At 40.6% G+C, this 20,377-nt stretch overlaps 1 protein-coding gene across 5 annotated transcripts in view; it reads left to right on the top strand.

Annotated features, from left to right (window-relative positions):
• LOC107399647 (uncharacterized) overlaps positions 1 to 20,377 on the top strand; it is a 92,725-nt gene that overhangs the window by 25,231 nt on the left and 47,117 nt on the right. Inside the window, exons 4-8 of one of the 5 annotated variants that reach the window (XM_076554625.1) lie at positions 3,573 to 3,720; positions 4,311 to 4,393; positions 4,753 to 4,880; positions 5,710 to 5,782; positions 6,697 to 6,816. In XM_076554625.1, coding sequence (XP_076410740.1) covers positions 3,585 to 3,720; positions 4,311 to 4,393; positions 4,753 to 4,880; positions 5,710 to 5,782; positions 6,697 to 6,816 — 540 coding nt within the window. In that variant the 5' untranslated portion in view covers positions 3,573 to 3,584. Of the gene's footprint in view, positions 1 to 3,572; positions 4,394 to 4,752; positions 5,783 to 6,696; positions 6,817 to 20,377 lie in introns of all 5 variants that reach the window. The other 4 variants (XR_013045834.1, XR_006065176.2, XR_006065167.2 and 1 more) reach the window with 4 other exon arrangements.

Here is a 20,377-nt window from a genome sequence, read left to right as displayed (position 1 = left end):
TCGTAACAGTAGCAAAATTACAGTTATGAAGTAGCAATGAAAATAATAGTCGGGGGTCACCACACCGTGAGGAACTGTAGCAAAGGGTCGCGGCATTAAGAAGGGTGAGAACCACTGGCTTGTGGTTCCAGGAAGGGAAGCAGGCAAAGTAGAAACAGGCATGAGAGACACACAGAGAGTTGCCCCAGTCTCACACTGAAGAGTTGTTAAAATTGTCTCATCACTCTCTAGTCCAAATGCACCTGTGTGACTCTGTGTTGGAATCTGGCTTATGATATAAGAAAACAATGAAGCCAGCCATCCTGCCACAACCCCTCAAACAAACCTTCCCTTCCCTTGCAGAGACTGCTTCTTCTGGCTTATGAGATTTTTCTGGCCTCCTTAGGTGATTCTGACATATTCCAGGAATACGCCTATGTTCCTGCAAAAGGAAGCAGAATCAAGTTACATGGGGCTATGGATGACAATACAGATTTGAAAGCCATGTCATTCCTGTGTCCACATCTGCCTTTTCTGAAATGTGTGCTGCTTTCTCAGCCAGGGACAGCCTTTGATCGTCATCACAGCTGGCGGCTCATGCACATAAACTAAGTCGTCTCCAATGTGCCTACACTGGGTTAAGCATTTACCATAGATTAATTGGCAGTAGATTTATTTACATTTGTATTTTGTAGGCAAGGAAGCCAATTCATGAAGAGATACAATCACACATATCCAGCTTGCAAAGACAGAGCCAAGATACAAACTTAGGGGGCCTGATTCCATAGGAGACAGTTAGGTCAATGGTCTTCTCAAAGGGTCTAGTTAGTCATTTTTACGTGAATGAGAAATAGACAGGTAAGCCTGGTGGTCAGGGCCAATCAGAGTCAAATTTAGTTCCAAGCCAATTGATTTCATTCAGATAGAAAGAAGAGAGCCAGTGTAAAGAGATCATCTTTTTGTGTAAGCCTCTGAGAGTCGAGAGCTTGCAGTTCGGGGACCCATGGCTCAGACAGGCAGATTTCTGTGCGGTGTCAGCATAGACACTGCAGGAGCCGAGCCTCCCATTAAAACCCCAACTCCACCCTCTGGAAGCTGTGTGATTCCAGGCCAATGACTTGCTGTCTCGGTGATTCTGTCTGGTCTGCATGGCGAGTGTAATTGTGCTGCAGTGGGATGAAGGAGGTCAGGTATGCAGATTGGGAATAGCTCCTGCTATCAAGTCAAGTACTCTGGACAGGTGCTGGTTTTCCTGTCATCCTCACGATCTGCTCCGAAGAGGTGGTGACCTCTGGCATACTGGCAGGGACAGAGGGTTTATGCATTTTATACAAAAAGCTCTCAGGAACTTTATATAGGAGACGACGTAAAAAGCGACTCCTGTTAGATGCATTTCAGTGACGACGACAACTTTTAGGGCTGCAGATATCCTGCATATCAGATATTGACATTAAAATTCATAATGGTAGTAAAATTACAGTTATAAAGTATCAACAAAAATAACTTTATGGTTGGGGTGGGGGGTCAGCACAACATGGGGAACTATGTTAAAGGGCCGCAGCGTTAGGAAGGTTGAGAACTACTGGGCTAGAACTCTCTGGCTTTATTTCATTGGAGAGGTAAGTGAAAAGCTGGTCAACCAATAGGTTGCATGGCACTGTGTGAAATTACAATTTTGCACCTAGCCGAAGGGATTTAACATAACATATAAATGGCATGATTTTCAATGAAATCAGAGGCTGAAAATTTATTCTGAAAGTCTGAATCTTGATCTGGGCAGATGATTCAGCCAACAAAGTGCTTGCGACACGAGCATGAATACCCAAGTTCAGATGCCCAGAGCACACAGAGAAAAGTAGTATGTGTGGACTATGGGCCCGTAATCTGATCATGGTCCTCTAATCCCATTGATGGAGAGGCGGAGACAGGGGCATCTCTGAGGCTCGCTGACCAGCTAGTCTAGTCAAATTAGTAAACTCCGGGTTCAGTGAGAGACCCTCTCTCAAAAACTAAGGTGAAGAGCGATCAAGAAAAGCATCTAATGTTAATCTCTAACCTCTGTATATTCAGATACAGGTGAGCATGTGCATGCTACACACACACACACACACACACACACACACACACACACACACACACACACACACTTCTGAATCTTGACATGTCAGAAAGGGAAATATTCCTATCTGCAAAGGTCAAATGACTAGGAAGCCCAGATATAGCATTTCATCTTGACAATTTGTCTTGGGAAGATACTTACAGGTCTGATCGATTCTCACACATACAAGTCTTCACTGCTCTTTTTGCCAAAGAATCAGACTGGATTCCACGAGGAATCCTTAGAGGGCTCTCATGGGGTAAGGCCGTTTTAAGACAGTTTGGGCCAACTCTGCCAGCTCACCAATGGGAAAAGTTGGCAAAATTCCAAAGATGGCTTGTGTTATATCTGCTATGTCACAGGGTGGAGTGTGTTTGGGTGGGTTAAGGGGAAGCCTGTAATTTTGTAGCTATTAGTAGTACATTTCTGCTAAACCTCTTTTTATTCTAAAAATTGGTTGAAAGAATCTTAGCACTCAGGACAATTCTAGGCTGCTCCGTCACCAGAATAGAATCCACCCAGACTTGGTACTAATTCTATACAGCACAGAGTGTAAATATTGACCCCAAAATATTGAGTACTTTTGTCCCATTTTTTTTCTTTTTTTTAAATTGTCTTTTGTGAAGATTTTCCTGTGTAAATAAAAAGATGGTGTTTTGAACTTAATCCTAACTACTTAGAAAAGATGGAGCCACTGATGTCTTGCTTAGAAAGAAGGAGCATGGTCAAGCTCACTATGGAGCCATGAATTGCTTCCGTACTAATAGCCATCCTTTGTACCAGATGTACACACACGTGCTTCTCAGCTTCTTGAATCAAATTCTGTAAATAAATTAGCACAACAATCACGTCATGCTTTTTGTTGTCTAGGGTCATCCTCATGTGATGCTTAGTGATCCCGTTACACTTGGGTAATCAGGTGAAGGAGAACCTCGCGATCGTCCATGGGTCAGCTATGTGGACTCTAGCTGCCAAAGGCGCTTCTCCTTCTGAACAGAGCGCTTTGCTCAGCCAGTGTAGACATGGCCTGATAAACAATGGAACTCCTCCCTTGAGAACTGGAGTGTGGATTGATCTAATCCTTTAAGAGAAAAGTGTGCACAGGTTTGATGAACGGTTGAGATGATGACGTTTCTAGTCCAATGGATCCTGAATTGGTGATAACGTGATGAGTAGCGTAATTTATAATGAACTTCAAAGGAGGTAGGGCTGAGTGTTCCAAAAGCTAATCAAGGGGCTATCAAATCAAAGGTTTCTTGTGAGCTTAACTATGTGCGGCAGGGAAGTTCTTGCAGGCTTGTATCTGTCAGGTCTTAGCACTAAACCTGTCAGAGTGCTGCCTGGTCACGTCGTTTTTAACCAAGATGTCACCTACCTCATGGGAAGCAACTTGCCTTGTGCCCCCCCACACACACACACGCGCGCACACTCATTTCATCGGAGATAGGAAATGCAGAGGGGATGCCTCTGTTAACACCATGCCTCTGTTTTGCAGATTTGCAGGCTCATGGAGTCAGCAAAGAAGAGGAGGTTTATGAACAGCAGCCCTTGCACTCTGCACAGGATGGCTGCAGGGAATGCTTTTCGGTCTTGCCCAGAGAAGTGGGCCAGGGTCACTGAGATACCTCTGAGATTTAAATCAGGTGTGTGAAGGATGCTGGAAACATGAATTAGTGTCTGTGTTTTTCTTGTCTTGCACTTAGGCCCACCAAGGGAAGTGGGGAAGGTGGTGGCTTAAGCCTCAAAACACGCCCCTAACACAAACCACTGTCTCCCAGGATGTGACATACTCCAAACCTGGCTTTCCCAGACCATCTCTCTATATCTCACCAAGTTTCCAAGTTGTAAATTTTAAAAGCATGATGATAGTTTTTCATATATTAAAAGCAACTTGATTTGGGAGCTATGTTAAAAAATTGAAACTTGAACTTTGATTCTTTTTTATCATTAGTCTATTTCCTCATGGAATAAGTGTTATTGGTGATATGAACTGTGAGAAACTTAAAAATATTTCCTTCAAAGTCTCTTCAAAATAGATACTCACATTATCTTTAAATGGTGGTTAAGTGGTTCCAAAAAAAAGCAAGCAACATTAACAGCTTCAGAAAACATAAACCATGTCTCTTTAGAAGATCAAGTTGTGCTTAATAGCCTAGGCACTTAATTCGTTCAGGAACTACACCGTCTCCATGGCTGTATTTTGTTAGAAAGGAAAGAGAGGCTGTCTCTACAGGTGTCACAGAAAAATCGATGCTGAGCCACGGATTATTGGATCCCACGGAACCGTGGAGACTTGGCAGTGAAATTCTTCCAAAGGTGAGTAGGGGCCATTGATTTTCTTTCTCAGGCCTGAGGAAATAGGGCCCAAGGAACAGAGACCAAATTTAGATTGGAAACAAGTGTGACATGACCCTTTACTTCCAGAAAAATGCAGTAACTTCGCCAAACAAATAAGTGTGGAAATTCAATGAGAGCATAAGCACAGAAGTTGGTGTCATTCAGTTTTCATCAATTTGCTTTAAAATAAGAATATATATATATATATATATATATATATATATATATATATATATACACACACATTACACATTCTTGGTACATTTTATTTAAAAGCATAATTGTTTGACCTTTTACCTGTAGCTCTGATTCCTTAGTTGTTTTACTACATTGCTTAGCATTCCATCTGCGCAGGCAGAGGTGTTCCTGGCTTGGGAGGTATAAATCCCGTGGGAAGTCAACTGGAGAACATTTTACGCATCGCTCATTCTATTATGAGCCTGAAGCTCTTCCCTCTCTCCACAAGGTAAGAGATTTATTGTGAATTGACTAAAAGAGTTAGAGGATGTTGTGTGCTAGTGGAACCTGCTTTCAATGTGTATATTCTTTGCAAGTTGTAATGGAGAACGTGCAACTTGTTTTCTAAGTAAAGCATAATTGTGGTGATTAGCCTGCTGGCCTACATGATGTCACACTCATCTGTCCCTGGTGGGATTGGTGTGTTCTGTCCTGGAGCCTGGGTTCTGTGGTGTTGTCTTCCTCATGGGAAGTGGTGTGGGGAACTTTTTATAATGAATTTGAGCAGAGTTGATGATTCAGGAAGATTATTCAGGCTTAAAAGCAGAAAATGGCCAAATTACTACTTTAATCTAGCTAGAAAGTAATATATTTGAATTATACTCATTTGGGCAATCAGAAATTGATTATAAAATATCAATCTACAAAAAGTGCCAGTTCATGGTAGTGAATGTGATGATCTTGTCATTTATTTTTTGTTCATTGGTTTTTGATTTTTATTTTTTTTTTTAATTTTTTTTTTTTGAGACAAGTTTTCTCTGTGTTGCCCTGGCTGTTCTGAAACTTGCTCTGTAGAACAGGCTGACCTCAAACTCAATGAGATCTGCCTGCCTCTGCCTCCTGAATGCTGGGATTAAAGGTGTGCACCACCACCACCCAGCTGGGGTTGCTTTTTTTTTTAATTGGCCAGTTAAAACAGTCTTATTCTCTTTTCCTTAGCCTAAACTTTTAAATTGGCTGAAACACTAAACGCTGTGTACAATCTTTACTCAAACTTGGATACATTAGACAGTGTCCTGATCCTGATTGTTCCCACATCACTGTTATGTGCAGGACAGCTGGCTAGAAGAGCACAGAATTACACATAAAATAGCTGAAAGTGAAAAATCTTTGGATTTCCCATTTGATGCGGTAAGATTTTATCAAGTGCCATGAAACTGCATTTGACTTCACCACTGTCCCGTCAGGCTTCATATGCTTTGTCTGAACTGTGACTCTTTTGAGATGTTTAAAACTAGTCTATTTAATGATTATGTTTATATATAAATCAAATTGTTTTTACTCTTTTCCATCTTCCTTAGCTGTGACTCAGACTATCATTGAAGGTATATAAATAAAGTGAAAATGGTGTACATTAGAACTCTTTGGGGGAAAGGCCATGCTATTTTCTATTCCTTGCTGAAGTTTAATGACTGGTGCGTAAATTCTTTGAAGTGACCAAAGACAATAGCAGTTTTCAAGGGCTCTGAGGTTAAAATGAGAAATAAAGATTTTTGCGATGAGTGATAACCACATGTATACTGTTGCAATGATGGAATATCTTTATGAGAATAAAATTACAACCACCAAGGGTGAGATTATGCAGGAGGTAGACCTGGATACAGTTCCAGATATCTGTGTACACAGTCCAGAATGCACCGGTCTCTAGCTCACTTCACTCGGCATGAGTGTTGTATGGATCAAAATGAAAACATTTTTTTCATGCCTATCAAAAAACATTAAATTGGAATCTCTCATAAGATACTGAATATTTGTTATCTACGTCTAAGCAGTGTGATGCAGCCATTTTCCTTCTAGACTAAGGTTAAGCGTGTCTCGTGAGTTTTTCAAGTTGAATATTTCCTAATCAGTTTGGGGGAAGCGGCAATTATTGAGGCATCCTTATCTTTAGTGTGCAAGCGATCTGAGATGCCAACATGGCAGAACACAATGTCTTTGACTTAGGAACTTTTCCTTTGTTTGCTGCTCGTCAGCCTTTGGGGGTCTTTCTGGACTCCCCTCTCCTCTGTTTCTCTTTGATGCTTCTATTGTATCCCACCTGGCAGTTAAAGGACAGAGGCAACAATAAGGCTGCCTGGCTACATTTTTCACCGTGCCACCAACTGCGAGTTAAGCTGACAAACATTTTGAGAGCCCGGCCCATTTCATTCACAGCAGGATGGCAGGTAAAAGCATTTCTGTATTAAAATACGCATTTTGTTTCTCCAGGTTTTTTTTTGGTTTAATTTTTCTGGCTTGCCCGTCAGGGGCAGAAATGGAAGTTGGTTGGGGATCCAGTGCCTGGGGTATTTAATCAAATGCCTGGCAACTCCTGATTACAGGATACAGAAATTTCACTTTTAAGGATTACTGTGGTGCATTTTCGTCAGCTCAAATGGGCGCCCCCTTCTACACAGCATGGAACTGGTCTGCTGCCATTCCACCACCCCCTAAACAGAATATAGCGGAAGAGTTGCAGTGCTTTTGCGACAACCCTTGGGTTATTAGAAACTGAATATGTGAAGTAAAAAATTTCACGGCCTTATGGATATCTGTGCATAATGTGTATTATTGTTTGATCGGTGAGAATGAGACATTGAGGTTCAATTTCATGGTGTTCTGTTAACTTGATTATGATTTCTTAAGTGGTAAGTATGAGCCACCCTCCATACTGAGTGAAACTCACTTCATCAAGCAAACATCGCAAAGCAAATCATATGTTGATCTTTGACCATGTGACCTTTCACTCTGCTGTGCTAGACACCGCTAAGTTCGTGCAAACAGGAGCTTGTGAGACAAGACAAGTTGGCTTTCCTCCCTGAGCAGGAGTAGACTGAAGGAATTTCCCCATGACTGGTGAAATTTGGATACATAACATCAGTTTGCACTCATGCTGCTTACATTTCTAAGGGAGGTTAGATCTCTAGATACGAGTCACCTGGGACAAATGAGGATAATACTGTCACATTTATGGTGGGAGACGGAAGTTCGGAGATATGTCAGATTAATGTGATGAGAACATTACTCATTATGAATGAATCAAAGGCTCCCCAGCTGGTGTCCAAATTCACAGCTATTGAAGTCAGTTTCACAGAGCTTCTTCTGCTGGAGTTAGCGCCTACGCACGAGCTATCTTACCTTCGACTTTGACTGGCATTTTGTTTTGTAGTCTCTGAGCATCCTATAGATATTTCTTTCTGGATTAGGTCATACCTTAACAAAGGGTGCAGTGTAAAAATAACAGAGCCTTTCTCTAAAGCTTTATAAGGCAAATTATGAATTGAAGGCCCATGGATGACCACACTATGAGCATGCCTAGACCTTGTCAAAGGTCTGTGGTCCCTTCTGCTTCAGCAGTTGGACAGCTCCTCTAGCCAATTTGTCAAGGCTGACAAAGATTTTCTATTTATAAATGTCCTGTAGGATCCACAAGGAGTGCTGGATACTCATTTGTTTTCTAAAGTAAGACTCAGGATCAATAAGTTAAAAAGTTTTTCAAGTTACTTCTCTGCTTGCCTCTGACAACACCACCTTGGATATTGATCCATTCAGAAGGTGGAGAAGGCCAGCTCCACTGCACTCTAGAACACTAGGTGGGTGCACTTTCTGCTATCAGGAAGAGGCCTTACCTTTGTTCATCTGATGTGTTTTGGCTTTCAAGATAATTTTGCAGGGTAGTTATATGTGAGAGGAAGGTTTGGAGTGGTAGAATGAAAAGGCAATCTTTCAAAAAGTTACTATTATTATTATTATAATTATTTTAGTTTGTTAAATAAAAAATCCTAGGAAAATGTCTTTGTTTGGAGATCAAATAGTTGAATACAATGCAGACCATAGCATGTCCATCATGAGAAGGAGTAAAGGAGAAAAGAAGTGCCCTTCAGCTGCTGGGGTCCCCAAGGCCCCACTAGGCTGATAAGCTGTTGATGAGCTTGAAACTAAAAAGATGGACCATTGCTGTTTCTAATGTATAAAGATAACAGTCCACCTTGATCTGGGTCTTTTCTAATTGTGAGTCCCAGTGGTCCAGGATGCAGGACAAACACGTGTGCCTATGCCTTCGTGAACTGTGCACATCTTTCAGGAAGTAATAAAAACATAAGGGGAGGGTGACTTCAGGGTCTAGGGGTGTTGCTCCAAAGTGGGACATTTCAAATTTGGAGTTTGGATTTAGCCTTCTGTTCTAGTTTTATCACATGTACTTCATTGTTTAAAAAAATATATATATTTCAATATTCTCCTCTGTGAGTAAAGCTGATGTTTGGAATAGGTTTGCCATGTCTTCCCCTCTGGACCCTGATAGACCTTTGTGGAGTGTCTCCTGTGTCCCACCAGGCAGTTTAATGCCCAGCATCCTAGCCCACACATCAGACACTTAAATCAAATTTGAAAAATACAGACTAGAAATACATGGAGTTGTGAACCACCAATGGGCAACCAGTGAGTGACTTGTAAATGATGGTCACAGACCTGAACCTATTTTTCTACCCAGAGGTTTTAGGTGATCATCCTCAGAAAATAGAAATGAGTTCCTTGTGAATTTTCAAAAATTTATTGAACTCAAATCAATTCTTTGAAGCTTTAGGAGGTTGTAGTTTTGTTATCAGTATCTTAGAGATAGAGAAACTTCTTCTTGGCTCCTCATCACTATCTTTGGCAAGTGTTCCACACTTCAAGGTTCTATTTTCTTTTCACTTTTGTTCTCTGAAAACTAACAGCTACATTTTATTTCTTGCTTCAAATCTTGTGTACATGGATTGTGTTAAACCAGAAGAATGGAAAATTGGCGTAGAGGGTCCTGGCTTCCCTGGTATGGAACTAGAATGATGGTGTGTGTGTCTGTGTGTACATATGTGTATGTGTGTGTATGTATCTATCTGTGTGTATATGTGTGTGTGTGTGTTCATATTGTGTGAGCATGTGTATGTGACCCAAAGAGAACATTGCCCATGTTAGTACACACATGTACTCGTTAAAGTAGAATTGACTTTCATAGTTTGAATCCCTGTTTCTACTCATTAGCTCTATAAAGAGTTTTCAACCTGCTTCCTTACCTATAAAATGAGGACATTCACTCTCTCCCTCAGTGTAGCAATAGAAGTTAAGTAGTACAGTGACCCTAAGAACAATGCTTAGTGTATGGTTAAAGGTCAAAAACATCAGTAACCATCTTTCAGGTAGCTAGCATTTATTATCTGCCTGCATGCACACATATAACCCATATACACATTTTTCAACACAACACATTATTATTCAGAGCATTCTGGCTAATCTTCAGGGGCAATCGTGAAAAGGCACTGCTTGCCCTCAGCATTGGCATCTTCCAGTGAGCAGGTGCGTCCTCTTCTTACTCAATGCCCAATGCCCTGCCTCTCTGTCCCTCTTTGCTGGCAGAGTCTTTCAAGTCAGAACCCACAGTTCACACACACAAAGGTGTGGATGACTAAAAACATTTGCTGGACTGCCCTTAGAAAGGTCACTGACCTCTTCTCGGGGATGAAGTACTGAGCCGAGAAGATTGTAGGCACAGGCAGCAGCTGGAGAAATTATTCCGACTGTGCAGTCTTTGCCTGCTCTCTGGAGTGCTCCCCAGAGTTTGGATGGTTAACTGGGCCAAGGGGTGAGGTTAGTTCAGCTGCTGAAGGTGCCTGCTGGGGCTCTCTGTGGGGTTTGTCCGACATCCTCAAAGGCAACCTCTCTCTAAGCCTGGGGCCATTTAGGAATGTCTGTCAGCTTTTCCATTTTTTTAAACCCCACTTTTCATTTATGACAGTGGGCTTTGAATCTTGCTATGCCTTAGACACAAGCTGTAGCCTTTTGAACAGCTGTCCCCATATTCTCCTTATTGTTTGGATATATATTTTTTTTCTACCAATATCCTATCAATATATTTCTTCTTACTTGACCATTGTATTTTTCTCACAAAGGTTTGGATTCAAGGTTGAAAGCTTTTCATTAGTCAGATGGTATTTCTGATACTTTTTCTGATATATTTTCCTTTGTCCTTTATGAAACTTGGAGGCAGATTTAAGATATGAAATGTTCCAGTTTAAGGTACACCTTCACTAGGGGTTCATGTTTCAACAGCCTTATAATTTCTCTTGGATGTGTGTGCAGTAAGTAAAGAATTCTAGAGTAACCATGTTACAGGATGTCACAGAAAAGCCCTTCCAAGCAATGGGGGGATTAAAAGAGAGATAACCCTGTCTAGTTTGACTAACTGCCTTGTTTATCCATGGGATGGGAATAAAAGGACCCGCCCACAGTTTGTAAGAACCAATCAGATCACTGCATTTTTCAACACTGCAGTGGTGCAGACATTTTTCTTAATCTTTTTAAATGCGGTGCACAGCCTTTGATCCCAGGCAGAGGGAGGTGGATTCAAGGCCAACCTGGTCTACAGAGTGAATTCCAGTCTAGTCAGGACTACACAGTAAGACCCTGTCTCAAAAAAACATTTTTTTCTATATCAGCTACCCTCTCAATGAGTTTTGTTCTAAGAGAGGTCTTGGAGAGATGCAGTATATTTAGTAGCTTGTAAAAACTAGATAGCTTTGTGTCTCCATAAATTCCCTCCATGGGCCTGCAGAACTCTTCTGTGGTATCCTGTAATGTAGCTGCCAATGGCTACCCTACTTAGCACACAGACATCCAAAAGGAGAATCTTCTCAGAAGTAGACAGGACAAATGTCCAGTTAGAAACAGATGGATACGCCAGGATCCAGAGCATTGTGCATTACCTGCCCAGGTTCAATGTCCAGGTTTGCATTAAAGCCACAAGTTATGCTATTTTCAGAATGTCCTGCACAAATGAGAAAATATAAATGTTAATGTCTACGGAATACTTGCTAAATATAAGACACTTATAATAATAATAATAATAATAATAATAATAATAATAATAATTGTTATATAACAATAATGATAGTAGTCATAGTAATAGCTAATTTGGGGTTTTTACTGGGCCCTAAACAGGCACCAGTTTATACAAGCTGTCTGAGTTCTTAATGTAACCTGTGACGTTTGCATTATTGTCTGCTGTACAACTGAGGAAATGAATTCCAAGAGCAGTGCTTGTTAAGTATACCCCAAAGACTCTGATACACAGATATCCTTTTGTGTATTTGACAGTTAAGGTCACAGAACACTCAAGTCACTTGTCTGCCTGGCTCATTGTGGAAGAGCTGGAATGCATGAGGTTACACTGTACCTCGCGTGCCATCCTGGGTGTTCGAATTCTTAGGAAGGACCTTTCATTATTTTTGTTCATGTTTTTTTTCCTATTGTCTCTAATATAATTCACCATAAATTGATGCTTTCTTCAAATAGAATAAAATGAAATTACTAGAAAAATAAAATGACAAAAACAACTTTTTTAGAATTGAATGATAAGAACTTTTATACATTGTATATGTGATGTTTCTTTTTCTTTTTTGGTGAAAAAAATTTCATACAATGCATTTTATCATGTTTTTCCCTCCCCCAATTCCTCCTATATCCTCCTCATCTCCTTATCCAATGGGAAAAGATCTTTACCAATTATACAACTGATAAAGGCTTGCTATCTAAAGCATATAAGAACTAAAAACCCTGGAACATCAAGAAAGCAAATAATTCAATTAAAAAAAAAAAACGGCTTATACAACTAGGCAAAGAGTTCTCAAAAGATGAAACACGAATGGATGAGAAGCACTTACAGAAATGCTCGACATCCTTAACCGTCAGAGAAATGCAAATGAAAACTACTTTGAGATTCTATCTCACACAGGTCAGAATGGTAAAGAGCAATACAACAAAGGGTGTAGATGCTGGTGTAGATGCAGGGAAAGCTGGGCAGTCATTCATTGCTGGTGGGAGTGGTACAGTCACTGTGGATATCAGTGTGGCAGTTCCTCGGGAAGCTGAGATCTCTCTCAAGAGCCACCTATACTACTCTTTAGATGGGCATATACCCAATGGTTTTACTTTTAATATTTATAGCAGAGGCCTTGGGTTATACCCAGGTAGGAAATAGACAAAAAAAAAAGAAAAATACAATTGGAAGTCACTGTCGCTATTTTTTTATATTATTTTATTTAACCAAAATTAAATAGAATGTCTTAACAATATACCCATAAGAATTAAACTCATTTTGTGTGGTATGTATCTAATATGAAAGCCTACTGTCTCATCATCCACATGACCAAGGAATGAAGTCCCCATTAAATGAGTTCCTGTGAGATAATAGAGATACCATGTACTAGAGGTATATAGCTTTCCTCTCTAGGGGACCGGCTCAGTGTTGTGCTGATTAATTAACATTCTTTCCCACTGCATTTAGGGAGATTCAAGAAATTCAAAGAAGAAGATAACAAAGACAGGAAAGCAAACATTGTAGGTTCTTTTCTACAGTAATGGGAGACATTCTCTCCTTCTGTGACTTGCTAGACTGAACAAGGTACTTAAGCCTCTGTTCCCTTTGTAGCATTCCCTGAAGCAAATCTCAAAATAAATATGAAGGTGAATAAATAGGAAATCCATCTCTCCCCAGGGGATTATGGGAAGTAGGTAGTAGGGCAGGTACCAATGTTCATTCCATCTACAGAATTATGTACAGAAAATTGATGAGAAGAAAAGGGTGATTAAACAACAACAAAAAAAAAAGGTTGAAGTCTTGTGTTTGTTTATCTAGGAGCAACATGCCCTAGATTTCAAGCCAAAGCTTAGTTTCTTTTGACCATGCTCAATGTTCTGAGCATACCACTGACTTCTGTAACGTTGTGTTATAGGTATTGATGCTGGCTTGGAGGACCTTTGGTTTTTGTTGGCTTCTTTTGTTGAGACAGGTTCCTGCTCTGTTGACCAAGCCTTGAACTTGAGGCAATATTTCTGCCTCTGCCTCCCACCTCCTCAGTGCTGTGATGACATGTTTGTGCCACCATCGCCAAGGCTGTTCTGAGTCTTAGCGGAGCTCAGGGAAGAGGCAGCTACTCAGAGTTCTGTTTGGCCCCCTCATTGTGCTTCGTGTGTTACATCCATATCAGTGTAGAGCTTCCTCTGCAGTCAGAGAAGGTAAAAATGATGGCCAAAGACATATAGGGACCTTAGTTTGTCCTTATAATGGAGCCTTTGCCAATCATTATGCTGGCCATTTCAGCACCTTGAAATTCACATGCATTCTCTTTCTTAAACATTGCTCTACTATGAGATCTACTTTGTGATACAAATTGAGTTCACACAATAATATACTGATTCTGTGTTTATGGGGCACCCAGTCTATATTAAGTCTGGTGGTGGTGGTGCGGTGGGGTATGTGTGTTAAGGTCTCTGAGACACAATTGTGAACATTTGACCTCACCACCACAAATGAATGCTTGGTGAGGATATCAAGATAGAGTTAGAGTATCATAACCCTTCCTGTAGTGAAAAGACTGACTGTCCCTATGATTGTAGAAGTGATGACAAACTTGGGTGGTTAGAGTCAGGAAATGCTTCAGCAAAAGGTTGACAAAAAAAAAAAAAAAAAAAAAAAAAGAAAAAAAATTAACAAGTTGTTGATGACCATCCAGAGATTCTACATTCACATCCTCTTTTCTTGGGACTATCTCTCAGTCTCTCAGCACAGTGGCTGTGCTTTCATGTGGTTTTCCTGCATCTCTACATCATGTTCCATAAAACACCTAAGTAGTTAGTGTGACTGAAAAGTAAACTTGTAGTTTACTAGAGGTCCATAGGAGAAAGCGCATGAAAGCCAGCATTTAACTTAACAACCACAAGCTTATGAAGGCTCCACCTTTTGTCCCTTAAAAAAAAAGATTGCAAGGGTCTGGAGAAATTGTGATTCAGTGGTTGACTACCAGTCTACCATGTGAAAGATCGTGGGTTCCACTCCCAGCATTGTAGATGAGAGATTTTTTTTAAAAAAAAGGAAGACAGGAAAAAAAAAAGAAAGTAAATAAGAACTTCATGAAAAGACTAAGTTCACGCTGCTAAGTGCCAGTCAGACAGGGTCCAGAAGGAGAAGAGATGTTTAACACATGCCCACATGAGCCAGCGAGGCTAGCTGTATATTTGTTGGTAAATGAGGCATCCGTGGATCCACACAGAATTGAAGAACCACTCATAAACATCAACACTGTGGAAATGCCAGCTGAAGTGTGAAGGCAGCAAAACTCTGTATATGCCAAGAGGGTGCTTGGGTGGTTACCAGGTGTCACTAGCTCAGTTTTGACACATATTCCATCCCCATCCAGGAGGCCACATGTTTCCCATGAATAGAGTTATACAGGAGATGGTGCTGATAAACAGTCCTTGATAAATGTCAGCTGCTCTTGGTTAAGATGGGTTGTCACTGTTAAAATGGCGTTGCTTTTAAAACAAAACCTTGGCACTGCCTTGGGCCAAAGCTTTTAAAGATTTCAAGTTAAAGCTAGGAATTCAGATATGTATGTAAACTTGTTTGGATGTTTGTCTGTCTAGTTCAAATACGAACATGATATGGGTCAATGGGAAATGCACACACACACACACACACACACACACACACACACACACACACACACACACACCAAGTATGAATTATATCCAACCAGGAGACTATGCTCTTGGGTACATGTGAATAAGGGAAAGTCAGTCATATATCCCAATCATTTGAACTGAGCGTCAGTGTCATAATAATGAACAATACTCTTTTGTATACAAAAAGAACATGGAGCTAGAATCCTGAGTCGTGTGGGTGGCAGATTTTAAGCTCCTTGTCACTAAACAGCTAAGACATTTTTCTCACTAAAACCTGCTTACTTTCTCATCTTTTTTCCCTCATCTATAAAATTTAATGCAGCCCTCAGAGTCAGATTTGCTGACTTCAGAACTGAATGTGCCACTCCCTTATTAAAAAATTCAGGTGGCTCCTTCACACACTACCTCAGACTCTAGATCAGAGCCCAACACACTTCCATGGTTTGTGACTTCCTCCTCACTCATCCTGCCTGTTCATTCTGTTTCATATTTCCATGTAAAATTGAACCTTCTGAAACTCATTTTTTCTTGGTTCTCAATACTTAGCAGTTTTTTTAAACCACACACACACAACTATAACATCTATGGTTAATTTTAATGGAGTTCTGGGAATTTTAAGATGAGCAAGAAATGCAAAACTTGTTGTTTATTATTATGGCTCAATCTTGTTAAGCTATACTGAATCTTAAGCTAACTGGAAGTCAATGTAAGTACCTGATTATGAATGCATAGACATTCCTTTGAATGATGAAGCTTAATTTAAAGACCAGTTTTCTTAAAATGTGCTTCTTATCTCAGCATTTACAGCATGGCATTAGCACATTGACCTAAAATTATTATCAGTGCATAACCTCTCTGTTTTCATTTCTGCTTCCCAACTCTTTACCGGGTAGAGGAGCTGGTGCTTGTGTCGCACCAGCCGTATATTTCTTGACCCATAAGAGAATGAATCAGATCAGGAGGAAGAGCACCACCCCACAGTTGGCACCCTGGTCATTTTTAAGGGATCTATAGAAGGAAGAGCACGCCAATGCATAATGGAGCAAAAAGGACTTAGACAGGAGTCATAACCGAGAACCAAGCAACAATGGATGTTATGATGAGTGGGGCCCCAGGGTCAAGGTTCACTCAGTTACAAGTAGTGGAAAGACAAGGCTGAACTGGCATCAGGCTTTGGTGAGAGACAAAGTTTATAGCTATCTCGAAAAGAGTGAATTAGTGGAAAGGGATGGAATAACGACGTGACGAGGAGGAAACTGAGTCAGCAGTGGCAGGCAGCTTACAGTTTCCACTAGTCCGGTGTTGAGGTAAACGAAGGAAGGAGTAGGGGTGTTTACTACAAGGGGTGTTAGGACCAAAGGAAGCTTTTTGATAAAGTCGGGCTGCTCCAGGGAGAGCTGCTTGGAAGGAAATAGAAGCAGAAGAGACACACGTTGCCTACACAGCTACTTAGAGCTAGAAGAGGGTCCTTAGAGGAAAATGAGAACACCCCCCCCCTCTTCCATGACGGGAGGAGGAGAGAAGCTAAATTTGTCAGTGGGTACACTGAATCGAGATCTATCTCTAAGGTTCATTGGTACTCTGACAGCAGGAAGCAAGGTGGCCATCAGAGCACTGACAGAACTCTACAGATACGTGTGTAGCTTCTGGTTTGAAGACCAGCGCAGAGCGGGGAGCTGAGGAGATGCAAATGGAGGCGTTCCTTAGTAGCAGTATAGTGTCACACTAAGAGCCAAGGCCACATCCCTGTGGTGACAGCCTCTAGCCAGGACGTCACTCTTCTCGGCGTCATTGAGTAGCTTGGGATCAGGAGGAGAGAAGAGCTTTGTTCAGTTTACCCAGAAGGTTGGCAGAAGGACAACGGGGCAAAACATAAACCCATGAAAGAAGCAAGGCGGAGGGCGCAGTAGGCAGAGACTCAATACTCGTGGCTTGCCCTGCTTTTCCCTGCTCCACTCTCAGAGGTGTAGGCAGAAAGACTTAATTTATTCCAAGGCAGCTTTAAAAGACAGCAAATATTTAGACAGGAATCAACTTTTCTTTTTACTGGATTCTTCATTGTGTAAGGCAACATCGGCGAAGCAAGGCATGAGTCTCTGGCATAGTTTTCCTGAGATGCTGAAGTAAAATGAATTCTCAGGAAGTTCGTCTTTTGAGTGGGGTTTTAACTGGGGAATCATTAATTCTTTATGGTAGCAGCTACGTCTATAACAGCTTGTGTCTCCCATTGTATTTAGTTGGTATGGGAGAATAAGGGCTGACCTCTGGGGAGAGATCATTACAGACTCATTTATGAAGGGTCCACCGTGGGCATATGGATCTACTCCGTTGTCATCTGAAGTCTATCTTTTAATTTGCTGCTATTGAAATTTGCTGGTCTGCCTTAGCGTAGAAAAAGACTTTCCCTTCATACATTCTGCGGGATGTGATACAGTGTGTGGGGATGCTGAACTTGTTGGTCCCATTCTGCCCTCAACCACTTAAATCCAAGTACACCACTTTGCATCTCAGAGCCTCAGTGAAATATGCACAAAAATAACGGTGCTTTCCTCCATATTCTGACTGAGAGCCTGCCACATGGGAAAAATGATCCAATAATCATATTCCCACAGGTGAAAAATCCAGGGCACCTTTCTCCCTTCTCTCTCTCTGTCTCTCCTTCCCAGCCTTCTACCCATCCCCTTCTCCTTCCCTTTCTCTCCCTTCCATTCTCATATTGAATGAGGTCAGAATATTCTAGAAATAAATATTCGTCAGGCCAGGCATTACTTCCTTATCCATCACTATGTGCCCTGCATAGGTGTCCTTACCAATCCAGAAGCTGCTCCGTTGTGGTCCTGGTACAGCAATGTTTCATTCACTTGTTTAGCCAGCCAACAAGTATTTGTTGAGAGCCTACTATGGTATAGATATCTTTCTAGGTTCCACAGCCTTCTGTGAACCTAAGTGGCTCTGTACTGCTATTTTTTATCTCAAGCGAATGAGGCTTTGTTTTCCAATTTGACTTACCAACTATACTAAGCCCTGAAGAGGAGGCTCATAATTCATTTAGTCAAATCCATGCCATCTACTATCATGTGGGACACAGAGTGGGTAGTCAATAAAGCTTTTGGGATAAGTTAATCAGGAGCTAATGCTTTACTAATATGCATGCATACTCATTTCTACTCTGAGACGTACAATAGAGAACACATATTTAAGGATGAACTCATATAACCCTCCATAATGTTGAATACAAAGAAATTCATTTAGTGGGCTGAATCTTTCTCCCATGGCTTAGTAAATGAAAACAACTATGTAATTCTGGTGAAAGTTTCTAGTCAAACTTCCACCAGAAGCATTCTTCTGAGAGTGCCAGCGATTGATGAAGGTGTTATGAAATTCTGGTCATAAAAATGAGAGGCAGATGAAGCGCACATAAAAAATAAGATCTTCAGTTCTCATTGTTGTTGTCTAATAAGTGATTTTTCGGTGAGTCACTTATTTGTTTTGTAATTGAGCAAGTCATTAAACGAAATGAGCGCCCACAGCTTTGTCAAAAATAAAGATGGGCTATCACTCACTGTTAGTGAATAAGAAAAGTTCCATGATTGTTAAAAAGCTCCGGTACATTGTATATTCATAATAACATTTTTTTCAAAGACCTGATTATTCCATTACTCTGAGTACACAATTATCCCATCTGAAAGGGACATTTTCACCAAAATGGCAATTGCTTGAATTCCTTGGTTAGAGCCTCCTTGGTCTTTTTTTTCACACCACGAGTTACTGGCTGCAGAGGAATAGGTGAAATCAATATTAATCAGGAATGTTCACTCTTTGTGACACCCACCAGTCCCACAGTTGAACAAAGGAGGCAGCTACACTGCTGCAGTAAAATGAAAAAGAAATGTTTAATATTTTAATTTATCACTGGTCTATTGGCATCATTTCCATCAGGCAAGTATATAGGTTTTTTTTTTTTTTATTATTGCAGCATTTTCTATTTTTCCGTTTGGATTTTGGGGAAATTGTATGTCATCTCTTCATGATGACAGATCAGAATTTTCCAGGAAAGGCTTTCCTCCCTGCTCTTTGCCACAGTGCCTTTTAGGTCTCTAAGGAAGATCGTATGGGCTAGTGAAAAGAATGTAGGAGTTGGATCCTAAGACACCTGACCTTGAATGTTTTCCATATTACCCTGTCTTACTGTGTCTCGTGGTCTCCTGTATAAATGGGTTCTATTTAGAAGACTGAATTAAATAAATCATTACAGGATTAAAATGGGAGTAAATTAACCTGGAGACAGTGGTGTTTACTTTGGAGTTGAAAACTATACAGCAGTGGTTCTCAGCCTGTGGGTCACAGCCCCTTTGGGGGCATCAAACAACCTTTCACAGGGATTGCATATCAGACATCCTGCATATCAAGTATTTACATTGATTCATAACAGTAACAAAATTATAGTTATGAAGTAGCAACGGAAATAATTTTACGGTTGGGAGTCAGCACAACATGAGGAACTGTATTAAAGGGTCACAGTGTTAGAACCACTGTTCCATTGTGTGACAAATTTAGAGTAACTCAATCCGTGATGGATGGCTAGCCCAACCAGGACGTTCTTTTATGCTCAACCCCTTACCACTTATGTATTTTAGTGCAATGTCAGCTATTGGAACACTTTGTCTAAACCAGCAAGACAATATTCAGCATATCCAAAACCCTTATTTGGATTTTTAGGGTAGAGCATATAAGAGACCTGGCTTGTCTGTAAGTAGTGTGTAAGGAAACTTGATATGTTGTGTCCAGCCAAGAGTCAGGAGAAATTGTACTTGGCCTTTGAGGATCCAATCTAAAAGAGAAGTAACAGATCCAGTTTCTGAAGTTATAATGTAGGGCTAGAATTAATGAATAACTTTTTTAAGTGGTAGATTTTTAGCCTAAGACCAAGAATCTTCTAATCACAAGAGTTATTCTGTAAACAAGATGTCTCAAGGAAGATGTCGCCAAGTTCATTTTTGATGATGGTAATTGAGTAGAAGCTAGAATAACATGGTCGAGGGTATGTCTGAGTAGAAAGTGGGCCACGTGTACCTGAAAGTCTCCAAGTTTCTAAGATCAGTTTTGTTGTATAATGTGTAGTTTCTCAAAATTCACATAATTAATTGATTGATTGAGTTATTGATTAATTAACTCTGTCTATATGGATGTGTTTGCATATGTATGCATGTATGCACATCCTTTTAGAGGCCAAAGGACAATTTTAGGGGC

This window comes from Peromyscus maniculatus, chromosome 18 (genome assembly GCF_049852395.1).
Source record: "Peromyscus maniculatus bairdii isolate BWxNUB_F1_BW_parent chromosome 18, HU_Pman_BW_mat_3.1, whole genome shotgun sequence".
NCBI classification, from domain to species: Eukaryota; Metazoa; Chordata; class Mammalia; order Rodentia; family Cricetidae; genus Peromyscus; species Peromyscus maniculatus.
This window is presented reverse-complemented; position numbering and strand designations above follow the sequence as displayed.